The 13,492-nt window shown below is 41.2% G+C and overlaps 1 protein-coding gene across 1 annotated transcript in view; it reads left to right on the top strand.

Annotated features, from left to right (window-relative positions):
- Vwa3b (von Willebrand factor A domain containing 3B) overlaps positions 1 to 13,492 on the top strand; it is a 187,079-nt gene that overhangs the window by 142,230 nt on the left and 31,357 nt on the right. Inside the window, exons 21-22 of the mRNA XM_026379299.2 lie at positions 3,176 to 3,226; positions 13,046 to 13,247. Of these exons, the coding sequence (XP_026235084.2) occupies positions 3,176 to 3,226; positions 13,046 to 13,247 (253 nt within the window). The remainder of the gene's footprint in view (positions 1 to 3,175; positions 3,227 to 13,045; positions 13,248 to 13,492) is intronic.

Genomic DNA, 13,492 nt, shown 5'->3' with positions numbered 1-13,492 from the left:
TCCAACTGGAGCCTCTTCCATTGGGCCTCCCTTAAGAATCGAGGCCATGGTATGTGGGCTCCATCAGTGGCCTCCGTGGGCTCCTCAGCTCAGGTTGAGGGCATCTGTTCCAAAATGCTTAGGATCACAAGTATTTCAGATTTGGGATTCTTTTTTTTTTTTTTTTCGGATTTTGGATATTTCCCTATGTAACATGAGCTAACCTGGGGAGAAGACCCACGTCCAAATAAAATTCACCACTTAGGTTTCATAAACGCCATATATACATAGCTGGGAGGTAATTTTGAGCAATATTTAAAATTATTCTGTGCACAAGAGTTTAGTGGTTTGGATATTTTCCACTGCGGTGTCAGGTGGGGAAGGTCGACAGGTTTTGGATTAAGGAGGGCCCCCACTGTATTCCCCAGCACCTCAGCCTGCCCTTCACCTTTCTGTCACAGGTGGGACAGGCCATTCCAAGGCTCACCCTTCCCCATGGCTCTGATGCTTCCTTTCGGGCATTTCCCGAAGGGCCTGCAGGAACTTAGCTCCTCTTCCTGCCTTGCTGCTGTCCCGCCCTGGGCCCCCCATCCTTCTTGCCTCAGCACCCATCACCTCCTCGGAGGGGCCATTCCATAGACCCTTTCTACTGCCCACCTGCATGTGGCCCTCAGGGGACTCACTGCTACTGCCCAGTCCTCAGGCTTGCTGACCACCTCTGCTCCTAACCCGGGGCTGTTAGCTCCAGAGCCAGGGGCTGGCCAACCTTGTTTCCCCCTTATCTGTTCCTCCTTGCAGGTGTTTGTATATTTGACCATTTCATTCAGATTTGATATAATTCCAGTTTAGTTGTTATAATTTTTCAAAGTCAAGTATTCCAAATGTAACATCATAATACCACTCAAATTCTAATGTTGTTTTCTTGTGTGATTCAGATATTTGTGTCCTATAATTACCAGTCTGTGCAAGCCTGGCGCACGGCCACCAGCTGGAGCTTTGGGGTCAGACAGAGCTTGTAGGTTTCCCTCGGGGCCCTGATGCTCACGCTGGGCAAGTGTATGACATTCATGAGCCTCAGATTCCTTATTTACAATAGAACTCATCTCACAGGGCTCTCACAAGGCCGATGTAAATCATATCTAAAGAGCAATTAATGTGAATTACTTCCCCCTTTCCTTCCCCGACTCTGGTGATCATAAAGTAACCACAAATACAGGCACTGTCCTTGTCACAAGGCTCTTCCCACTGGGCTCACATTTTCCCCAAGGCTTCAAGAAGGACAGGGACGCCCCATTCCCAGGCAAAAATGTGCTTCTTTCTTAAAAGCAACCCCCCCCAGTACAGATGTGGTAATGATTCGTCCCATTTCCTACTTCTGAGTGAAAAACCTTTCAGTCACTGCAAGTTCAACATCTCTGCTCTGAAAATCCAAAATCCAGAATGCTCCAAAATCTAAAAAGTCTTAAGTGCCCATATGATGCCAAAAATGGAAAATTTCACTCCTGGTCTCATATGAAAGATCAGAGCCAAAATGCAGGAACACTAAAATATTCTATCAAGTTACTTTCAGGTTGTATGTATAAGGTGTATATGAAATATAAATGAATTCTTGCTTAGATGATGTGCTAGCTAATCGGATCCACATTTACCAATGGTGTCTGCAAGTTTCCAAGCCTGGCCCTTCTTTAGAACCTGGGAACAATGGACATGGAGTTATTTCTGGTCACTTCATAGGTGATCAGAAATCTCTCACTTCAGCCTCTCAGTGCCAAGGACAAGTAATGGTATCCTTGTTTTATTGACGAGAAAACATCTTCAAAAGTTCTGCCCCGTGGGCTCAGCCAGCAGCACAGGGATGATACGGAGCTCTCAGCCCAGGCCCGTGCTGGGCGAGAGCCCTTGTCCACTCCCCCTCCCCACCACACCGAGCCCACTTTCAAGTGGAGATTGAAGAGGGGGTTGAATATTTCTTTTAAATAAGAGCACAACAAAATGCATACTATAAATCTTTTCCATAAGTCTTGGGAGCCTTGATTATTGTTACATGAATCACGTGATTAAAGAAACCCAGTTTCCAAATTGACCCCAAAGAACCAGAACAATTCGGTGGGACAGAAGCACAGAGCGGGCACATTCCCTCCTCCTCTCTCGCTATCACTTACAGAGCACATACCTGTGTCCCACATGATTCTGTGCTGTGCTCAGGCTACCTCAGGAGTTTTAACTGTTGCTGTCCCCATTTGACAAAGAAGTTGGGCACTGCCCAGAGCCACATGGTGAACTCTGTCCCTGGTTATGCCCGCCTCCAGATTCTCTTGCCCTGTCCCCCAGGCTCCAGATGGGCAAGCAGGTCAAGAGAGCTCTACCTGAGGTGTGTTCTCAGAACCCTGCTCCATAGGTGCTGGCTCCTGTGGCTAGAAGAGTAACACTGCTAGTGGCATTCTCCCACCTCCTTATGTTGAAGATTTTTTTTTCATGGAATCCAGACTCACACTCCTTTCGGCCAGGGTTCTATGCCCTGCAGCCCACAAAGCCTGCTTTGGGGGTAATAACATAAGGACACAGAGCTGGGTGAGACCCTTTGAATGAAGCATCACTGATTAGTAACAAGGAGACCAGCTGTAACCACCCGACAGGAACACCACTGGCTCCAACCTCCTCCTTTGCTCTTGGGTTGACAGTTCCTCTCTGAAGACACCATCGGTGATGGGCTTTGGTCTCAGCATGTGGACATGAATGAGCCCTGTGCTGTGGGTCCCCTCAGTGGCCTCACCCAGAGCACAGGGGGTCAAGCTAACATGTGTCCCCATCCTTACTTACAACCCTTTTGCTCTGAAATTCCAAGTGGAAGAATCTACAGAGGCAAGATAAGGCACAGTCATTTTCCTTAGGATGTTTGGAAACTTCTTAATGCAGACATGATGAGGACCAGTTTGTTTGCACTTACTCTGATTAAGCTGAGCCGAGCCATTCTTTAATATTTGGTGTGATCGCTGCAGAGCCTGGAGGCTTCTGCACTGGTGCAGAGGGAGGGAGACTCTCACGCCCAGTTTCTTTAAGATGACGTTGGCAGAGTCCAGAGTGATGGGGCTGGGCTTGGGGTCCCCACACAGTGCCCTTTAGATCCTGGGGCCAGACTTCTGCCGTGAAATGTATTATTGCTTCTAAATTGTTGTTGTTGTTGTTTTTTAAACAGGCGCTTGAATAAAATCGTTTGGCAAGCATTATCTCAAGAGGAAAAACAAAAGTAAGCCCTTCTATTCACTCCTCACTTAAAAAAAAAATTTCAAAGAAATTCGGGTCAGTAAAAATCCATAACTTTGAAGTGTATAATTCAGTGGTATAGAGAGAATTCAAAATGTTGGGCAAACTACCACCTCTTTAGGTGCAGAATCTTTTTATCACTGCAGAAAGTGAAACCTGGTATCCATGAAGCAATGGCTGCCCACGACCCCTTCCCCAGCCCCTGGTATGCACTAGTCTGCTTTCTGTCCCTACGAATCTGCCTCTTTGGATGAATCATCAGAAAGGAATCATACAGCAGGAGACATGGTGTCTGCTTATTTTACTTAGTTAATGTGGAAACGTGATGCTTTTCAAAGCTCATCCAAGCTGTAGCATGTATCAGAGACTGAATACACACACGTATTGAAAACACACACACACACACACACACACACACACACACACACACACACACAGCTCTGTTTGCCTGTCCATTCTTCCATAAGTGGGAGTTTGGGTTGTTAGCACTTTCTGGCTATTATGAATAATGTCATAAATAACATTATGAATGTCCTTGTGTAGACGTCCCTGTGGGAACATGTTTTCATTTCTCTTGAGGATATGGCCAGGAGCGGATTTGCTGCTCACGTGACACTTCTATGCTTAACATTTTGAAGAGCCTCCAAGCTGTTGCCCCCAGGGACTGCTCCATGTTGTACCCCCACCAGCAGCCTACAGGAATGTCCCACCAGTACTGGCTGCTTTCCTTGAAACAAAAACAAAAACATTTAAAGTCATCCTAGTGGGTTTTATGTGTGACCATGTGGCTCTAATAGACATTTCTAATGACCAATGATCCTGAATGTCTTTTTACATTCTTGTCCATCTGTATATTTTTGGTAATGTCCACACAAGTCCATTACCCATTCTTAAGCCAGGTTGTGTTTTGGTGGTTGAGGTGTGAGTCTTCTAGATGTTAAGCACTTATCAGATGTAGGATTTTCCCATATTTTCTCCCACTCAGTAGTTTGTATTTTCATGTTCATCTTAAACCCTTTTACCACCTATATCCCTTGTGGGCGGTGGGAATGGGTTGCCCTTGGTGGATTGGGCTGGCTGAGAAACAAAAGCTAAGGGAAATAAAAACAGCGGAAAAACCACAGAACACAGAAAGTAGTTTCAAAGTGGGTGCGGGATGGGCAAGCTGATCAGACGGATCCAGCTTCTACACCAAGATGGAGTCCATGTCTGCCTTATTTATATCAGGAGACATCAAAGAGATTTTATAGAATGTTCTTCCCCAAAAAAAGGTTAAAGGTGGGCTGTTCAGTTCTAGCGGGTTACGCCCATCTCTGGAGCTACTATGAGGAACCTTCCTAGCAGAGTGGACGGAAATTCACGTGCATTGGCAATCTATTGCCACGGGAGAGCCATGGAAAGTTCCCAATGCCAGGCCTGCGTCTTCCTGGCTGCCTTGCCAAGAGAAGGCCCTCATCTACTCACGGACGGCTTCCTGCACCTTTTCATGTCCAAAAGCTTTTAATCATTCGAAATCCAACTGATCTTTTTTTCTTCTGTTGTTGTTTATGCTTTTGGTGTCTTACCTGAGAATCCACTGCTGGATCCAAGGTCGTGAAGAGTCCCCACTGTTTTCTTGTGTATGGTTCTAGCTCTCACATTAGGTCATCAATCCATTTTTAGTGCAGTTTTGTAGATGGAGTGAGGCAGGGAGCTGACTTCACTCTCCTCCTGTGGCTATCCAGTTTTCCCAGTGCTCTTTAAGAGAGACTTCTTTCCTCCCTGAATGGTCTTGATATCCTTGTCAAAATTCAATTCGCCATGAACATTTGAGTTTATTTCTGGACTCTATTCCATGCCATTGGCCAATATGTCTGATTTTATACCATTGGGGCATAAAACATAAAACATAACAGTAGGGCACTGTTTTGATTTCTGTAACTTTGCAGCACACTTTGAAATTGGAAAATATGAGTGCTTCAACTTTATTTTCTTCTTTTGAAGTTGTTTTGACTATTCAGGGGCCCTCAAAAGTCCATATGAGTTTGATGATTGGATTTTTTATTTCTGGAAAAAAGTAAAGCCATTGGAATTTTGATAAGGATTACTTGAATTCTTACGGAATCAATTTGCTTGGGGAGTCTTGGGAAGTATTGAGATCTGAACAATATTAGGGCTTTTAACCCATGGATACAGGATGTCTCTTCATTTATTTAGGTCTGTAATTTTCCCTTAGCAATGTTTTGTAGTTCTCAGTGTGTAAGACTTTCATTTTTGTTATTTTGTTCATTTGGATTCCATTGTAAATGGTATCATTTTCTTAGTTTTTGGTTGTTCTTTGCTGGTGTACAGAAACACAACCAATATTTGTGGTTTGACCTTTCACCTTGCAACTTTGCTGAATTTACTAGCCTCAATGTTTTGCAGGTGCAGGATTCTATAGGATTCTCTGTATATGGGAACATGCCATGTGCACATAGAGTTTTACTTCTTCTTTTTCAATTTAGATGACTCTCTTTCTCTTATCTAATTGATTTGGCTAGAATCCTGTGCAGCATTAAGTAGCCATGAAAGGGGACATTCTCATATTGCTCCTGAGTTCAGTCTTCTTTCACCACTGAGTGTAAAGTTTTTGTTTGTTTTTGCACTGAGGATTGAACCCAGGGCCACTTAACCCACTAAGCCACATCCCCACCCCTTTTTATATCTTATTTAGAGACATAGTCTCACTAAGTTGCTTAGGGCCTCACCAAGTTGCTGAGGCTGGCTTTGAACTTTTGATCCTCCTGCCTCAGCCTCCCAAGACGCAGGGATTACAGGTGTGTGCCACCTCACCTGGTGAGTGTAATGTTTTATTATGTTTAGGAAATTCCCTTTCATTTCTGCTTTGCCGATAGTTTGATAGACCTTTCCCATGAAGCCATCTGGTCTGGACTTCCCAGGAGGGAAGGGGGAGGAGGAGGGTTGATTCCTCATTCAATGTTTTTAATAAGCTATTGAAATTATCTGTTTCTCCTTGGGTCAGTTTTGGTCATCTGTATATCTAGGTGATTTGTCCATTTATCTGATTTTTTGGTGTATAACCATTCATAGTCTACAATCCTTCTAATTTTTGTAACTTTTATGTCTGTTGTCTAACTGTATCTGTATATGTGTGTCTGCTCTGCTCTTCCTGTTTCTTTCTTCTGCTGACTTTAGGTTTGGTTTTCTCTTCTTTTTCTAGGACCTTAAGGTATAATGTTAAGCTGTTTATTTGAGATCTGTTTTTTTTAATGCAGTATTTACAGCCAAAATTTTCCTTCTGAGCACAGTATAGCATAAGTTTTGGTATATTGCGTGTTAATTTTTATTCATCTCAAAGTATTTTCTAATTTCTCAAGTGATTTCCTCTTCGACCTGTTGTTCTTTGTGATATTTAATTTTTATGTATTTGCCAAATTTTCAGCTCTCTCTTTGCTATTATTTCTAGTTCTATTCCATTGTGATACTTTTGTGATTTTGATCTTGTTTTGCTTTGTTTTGGTCCTGGGGACTAAACACAGGGGCGCTTTCCATGGAGCCATACCCCCAGCCCTTTCTATTTTTTTATTTTGAGACAGATCTTCCTAAATTGCTTAGGGCGCCATACCTGGCCTGATTTTGATCTTTCAAAGCATTTTGAGAATAGTCATGGATTGATGTATGGTATGCCCTTGGAGAATATTAAATGTGCACTTCAGAATATATGTTCTGCTGTTACTGAATGAGGTATTCTGTATATGTCTGTTGTATAACTGATTTATACTGTTTTATAATCTACAATTTCCTTTTTGATCTTCTGTCTAGATGTTCTATCCATTACTAGAGTCTCCAGCTATTTTTGTACAAACTGTCTCCCTTTAATTTGGTCAAGATTTGCTTTACTTATTTGTGGGCTCTATTAATGGATGTGTGATATGTTTATAATTTGTAGATCTTCTTGATTTAATATTTTTACCAATATCAAATATTATCCTTTGCCTGTTGTAACAGTTTACGACTTTAAATTTCTATTGTCTAGTAACGGTTTAGTCACTCTGGGCCACTCCTGATCACTGTTCACACAGAATATCATTTTCCATCCTTTTACTTTCAACCCATTTGTGTCTTTGGTTCTAAAGGGAGTTTCCTTGAGTCAGCATTCGGTTGGGTCATTTTTTTTTAAATTCTGCCAATCTTTGTCTCTTAATTGGGGCGTTTAATCCATTACATTTAAAGTGTTTACTAATAAAGGAGGACTTCTGTGCTATTTCTATATGTGTGGATGTATCATTTATTGTGCTCCAATATTTATATTTTTCTGGTCTACTATTTTGATCTCTATTCATTTCTTTTTCTGTGTACTTTTTAGTTTTTCTTAGTAGTTCCCTTGGGGCTCACAGTTAACACTAAACATTCATAATCCTCTAGTGTGAATCAATATCTAATTAGTTTCAATAGCAGACATTCACTCTCTTCCTCTGTCACTTCATGTCCTCCCTTTATCTAGTTATTTCCACAGATTACCTCTTGTATATTGTATACCCATTAACATCGAGTTATAATTATTATTGTGTTATTGTCTTTTAAATAATATACAAACCTTAAAGAGTTATATACCAAAATACAACGATACTAGCTTTTATATTTATATGTCATTATTTTTACCAGGCATGTTTATTTTTTTATATGGCTTGGTATCCTTTTATTTCAGCATGAAATGTTCTTTTTAGCGTTCTTGTAGAGAAAGTCTATTAACAACAAACTCCCCTAGCTTTTGTGTATCTGTGAATGTCTCAGTTCTGTCTTCATTTTTGCAGGATGGTGTTGTTTGATATATAATTCCTGGATTTTCTTTCAGTACATTAAATAGATCATCCTGTTACCTTCTGGCTATTATAGTTGATGATGAGAAATAAAATGTTAATATTCTTGAGGATTCTTTATTTATGACAAGTCACTTTTTTCTTGTTTCTTTAAGGATTCTCTTTTTGAGAACTAGAGGTATAGCTCAGTGGTACAGCGCTTGGCCCTGGGTTTGGTCCCCAGCACCAAAAAAGAAAAAAAAAAAAAGATATTTTCTTTGTCTTTGTCTCTCTGTATTTATACCCCTTAAAATTTGCTGAACTTCTTAGGTTGTATAAATTTTTATCTTTCATCCAATTTGGGAAGCTATCAACCAATGTATATTCAAGTGTCTTACTCCTTCCCCTCTTGTCACTTTTTGGAACAAGGTTCCTTAGACTGTGTTCATATTTCTTCATTTCTTTATTCTCGCTGTTTCTCAAACTTGGTTATCACAATTAACCTACCGGTAAGTTCACTGATTCTTTTGCCTACTTAAATCTGCTATTGAATGGATTTTTTATTTCAGCTATTACACTTTTCAGCTTCACTATTTCTATTTACCTCCTCTTATATTTTCTGTTCTCTTGTTCAGACACCATTCTCTTGATTTCTTTGAGTTCTCTTCTCGTGGTTTCTTTTATCTCTTTGAGCACATTTTTAAGACCATTAAGTTAAAATCTTTGTTAAGTAAACCAAACATCAACCTTCTTTTATCAGGTTTTTGTTTTATTATGAATAGGACATAAGAATTCTTGTTTCTTGATAAAATTTTTGATTAACAATTGAACATTTTGGATATTATAATGTGATACTTCTGGAATTCAGAATCTGCCTCATTGCTTAATGAAATTATCGGGTTGTCTAGTAAGTGTTTTTCCAAACAAGTTTTACAAAAATTACATTCCTTGTCATGTGTGTTTCAGAGAAGCCTCTGTTCCGTTTTCTCTGTGTTCAGCCAGTGACTGGGCAGAGATTTCCTGAAACACCAGCCTCTTTCTTCATCACGCATTCACTCCTCTGGAGGCTACAGGTATTCAACTAGATTCTCGAGTTTCAAAATGGTTGATATAGAGTTACAGCTGATTCACTAGTTTTGGTAGAGAGCCTAGATCTTGATTTTTCTTATTCTGCCATCCTCCACAAGCTCACTTCACTTCTCACTTTCTAAAGCAAGGTGTTAAGTGAGTTCTGTGCTTGCTGCCACCCGATACTTGTCATTTCCTTATTTCACCTTCATAATTCATAGATGATCTGGTTTTACCTTCCCTGAAGGCTGCCTGTGGGCCTGGAGAATGAAAGCAGGATCAGGTGAGGGTCTGCCCCGAGGAGTTTCGCGCCTCGTCAGAGTCACACTGGGTGGATAGACAGTGACTCAAGACCGAAGAAAACAGAGACACTCAGAGTTCTGGAAATTGGTGTTGAGAATGGAATGGAAAGTCAGGGAGAAAGATGCCTTCAGCCAGACCCAGGACTGTAGAAAGGGAGGTAGGAGAGAGGTGTAGGTCCTATTCGGCCAGACCTCACTGAGCACCAGACGTGTGTCAGGCCTTCCAGGAAGCACCTCACTCCCACTATGTCATTTCACTCCTGTGACACCTGTATGTGAGGGGTATCAGCCCCAACTTTACAGATGAGATTGTTTCTCTCAAGACAACATAGCAGAGGGGAGGGGTGCAGCCATCTGTGTTGGGAGATGCCCTTCAGACAATTCTGAATTGAGATAAAGCTTAAGAATCCCTGGTGTAGGAAAATTAAGTCATTTTCCCGAAGTCGCCCGGCTGATAGCTAACGGTATCTGGATTCTCTCCCAGGCCTGCCTTGCCCTACAGCTCTAAATAGTTAATTAAAGAATCCCCTCTTCTAGCACTGTTTCAAAACCCAGGTTTTCATATACTGTATTCACATATGCCGAAGTTCTCTGTCTTGGTTTGTGAAAACTGACAGATTTGTTTGATCTCTCTTCATTTCACACATGCTGTTCCCTCTGCCTAGAGTCTTCCTGATCACCCTAGCTCACTCTCATCCTGACGCACTCTTTCTCTCCCCCTCTCAATATTTCTTTCTTTCTTTCTTACCATTTGTCATGATCTATAATTACATATCTTCTGTATTTCCTGGCTTATTATAGTCTCTTCCCACCAGTAAATTGTTGAGGTTTTTTTAAACTTTTATGTTTTTTTTATTAGTGCATTATAATCATGCAGACTATCAGGGCTCACTGTGAATATTCCTACGTGCGCATGACATGCTTTTCCCCATCTCATTTCTCCACCTCACTCCTCAGTCCTTCTCCTTCTCCTCCATCTCACCTCCCCCCTGATCCCCTTCCTCTCTCTTCCGGTCTCCCTTCTATTTAAAAACAATTGCTACATTATAATCATACATAAGAGTGGGGTTCATTATGCACATAGCATAATTTGGTTGATTTCATTTCCCATTACCTCCCCTCCCTCCCCAGACTCTGAACGTCGTAGGGCTTGGTTTAGCTATTTATTCATCAGAGAAATACCTCCTGTCTATCAACACGCTCTGCCTGGCACAGCACAGGCCTGCAGTAAATACTTACTGAATAAATTAATGAATGAAGTCTATGTGCTGGATATTTACCAGATATGGAAATTTTAAGTATTTTCACCATTACTCTATATAACTTTTTCATGCCTTTAAAAGTCTTGACAGTTAAATTCCTTTATCTAAAGTTAGGAAATAATTTTTTTTTTCCTCCTTTAAAAGCTACCTGATACATTAATGTGCCACTTGACACCAGGGATATATTCTGAGAAAAGCCACAGTAGATGTTTTTACCGTTGATCAAACACTGTAGCATCTGCTTACACAAATGAAGATGATGAACCCTAACCCTAGTTGATGTAATCTTATGGGACCATGATATGTTCCCATCAACGGTGCATGAGTCTCCATTACCCCACCTCCTTGCCAGCTCTTGTTATTTTCAGTCTGATTTCACTTTTATAGTGACCATCCTTGTGGGTGCGAGGTGACATCTCATTGGGGTTGCACTTTTATTTCACTAATGATTCGTCGTGTCAAATATCTTCTCATATGCCTTTTGGCCATTTGTGTATCTTCTTTGGAGAAATGTCTATTCAAGTCCCTTGCCCACTTCTAAAATTGGGTTGAGTTATAGTTTATTACATACTCTGGATATTAACCAAGTCTTGGGTATATGATTTACATACATTTTACCCCATTCTGTAGGTTGCTGTTTCACTCTGTTGATACACAGCTGTTAATGACTTAAAATTTATTAAAGTTTACTGATGTTCTTTTCTGTGGAACGCTTCTAGTAAAATGTTCAGTTCCATTGTATTCTTCAGTTCAGAATTTTCATTTTGTTCTTTATTTTTAAAGTCTCTTTTTGTTACACATATCGCTTTTCTGATTTACTTTGTCTACTTTCTCTGTTAGCTCATGAAGCATCAGTAGGATATTTTTACAATTCTTTGTCAGGTGTCTCCATTTCTTTAGGCACAGTTTCTGGAGATTTATTTATTCTTTTGATTGGACCATGTTTCCCTGTATATTTGCATGCCTTGTGATCTTTAGTTGACATTAGAGTACTTGGAAAAAAAATTTAAAAGACACCTCTCTTAGTTTTTATAGGCTGGCTTCTTAGAGGGGAAAGTCTTTACCAGCCATCCTAGCTGAAGATCCTGAGGGTCTCCCAAGCCCTTTCTGGAGATTTGTATTTTCTGGTCTTGTGTGTATAATTTCCCAATTAAAGAAGTTTGCTCCTATTTTTTCCTCAGGATTTTGTGATCTGTGATCTCTTGCTCCCCATGATGCGTGTCACAAGTACTGCTGTGTCTCTGATGCTGTGGCAGATTCCAACCTGGCATCTGAAACATGCCACCGTTACTTTCAGCCCTCCAAGTTAAATGGGACAGAAACTAGTTCTCTAGACAGAACCCCAGAAGACAAGAACTTTGGATGCACATTCCACTCTCCCTTCCCAGGGAGAAGGCAGAATTTGGGAGAATTCTTCCAGTTATTCTGCACTGTTTGGGGAGAATGCAAAGAATTTTCTGTCCCACTTAGATAAGACACCTCTTGGCTTTGTACTTGTTTGAGATGCTGTGACCAATTTGGTCTGTACATTGTTAAGTCAGTGTCTCTGTGTGGCAATAAGGGCTCCAGGCTTCTTATTCTACTATCTTAATGATATCATTCTAATTTGGAGTTTTAATAAGAATTTTGTGTTGTCTGCCGGAGAGAAGTCTAGTTTGCAGACTTGAGTCCTGTAGCTGAGTTTAGACTGCACTCCCCCAACATCTGCCATCTAAAGGGATAAGGTAAGAGAGTGGGGATTATGAAATGTCTTTCTCCCCACCCCTCTTTCCGTCAGGAACATCTGACTCAGAAGCTTCAGCGACTGGAAATAGATACCAGGAGCAAGGCCATACTCCATGCTAGCTTTACCCGGAGACTCACAGCTCAAAAAGTGTGTCTTCTGTTCTTTGTCTATCAAACAGCCTAGCCAGAAAGTTGAGGCATATTTAGGCTTACATGGAAGAACAAAGATTAAAAGAGCTAGAATGAGCTAGCAGAGTTACTGCACTGTAGCAAATATTTGGGTTTTGTTTGGCTTTACCTTGTTTTGTTTTCCAGAGTCACTGCTATGCCTGGTTGGGTGAAATCTCCTTGAATCTCATATTTGGTTCTAACAAATGTTAGGCCTAGGGAGAATAGAATAGGCTCCAATCTTCTGGAAAATGTCACTGAAAAAATTCATGTCTATCAAACTTCTTTAAAATGAGGTGATGGGCAAAAGCACCTCCAGTGATTCACGGAGGTGGTTGTTTCAACCTATGCCAGCTACCAAAGTCCTAACAGACGGGAGAGCACGGCTGTGACTCTGTCATCTGAAGTCTGAGAGTTGACTGAGGAAACTCTCTTATCCTATTTTTCTCTATTATAGTCATTTTCTTTTCCTTTTGTTTCTTTTTTTGGCTTTTAGGTTAGATGCAAACAAACCAATACGATACTTGGAAAACAAGACGGCTTTAAACAAGGCATTGGAACGGTTGAATTGGCCCATTTCATTGAAAGAACTGTCGATGCTGGAGAATGAGATCCTGGCTGGAAAAATGTACATCCAGCAGGCCATGGAGCTGCAGGGGGCGGCCAAGAAGAGCTGCATAAGCAAGTCACTGGTTGAGGTGGGTGCAGCAAGCTCTCCAGATCGCCTCCTCCCTGCCCGTCCCATGTCAGGGGCCTCCCATGTTGGCCCTCCCTCTCTCCCCCACCCTCCACCACACCAGCTTCTCAGAGAGTCGGAGCCAGTCCAGCTAAGATCTCACTACATTTTAATCATAAAGGAAATGTCATTTGACTTTAATGTGGTCTTATGTTTTAAGACAACACATCTTTTAATTTGAAAACCCAAACTAAATGGAAGTATAAT

This window comes from Urocitellus parryii, chromosome 12 (assembly GCF_045843805.1).
Source record: "Urocitellus parryii isolate mUroPar1 chromosome 12, mUroPar1.hap1, whole genome shotgun sequence".
Taxonomy (NCBI): Eukaryota; Metazoa; Chordata; class Mammalia; order Rodentia; family Sciuridae; genus Urocitellus; species Urocitellus parryii.
The sequence above is the reverse complement of the archived record's forward strand: the minus strand, read 5'-3'. Positions and strand labels throughout refer to the sequence as shown.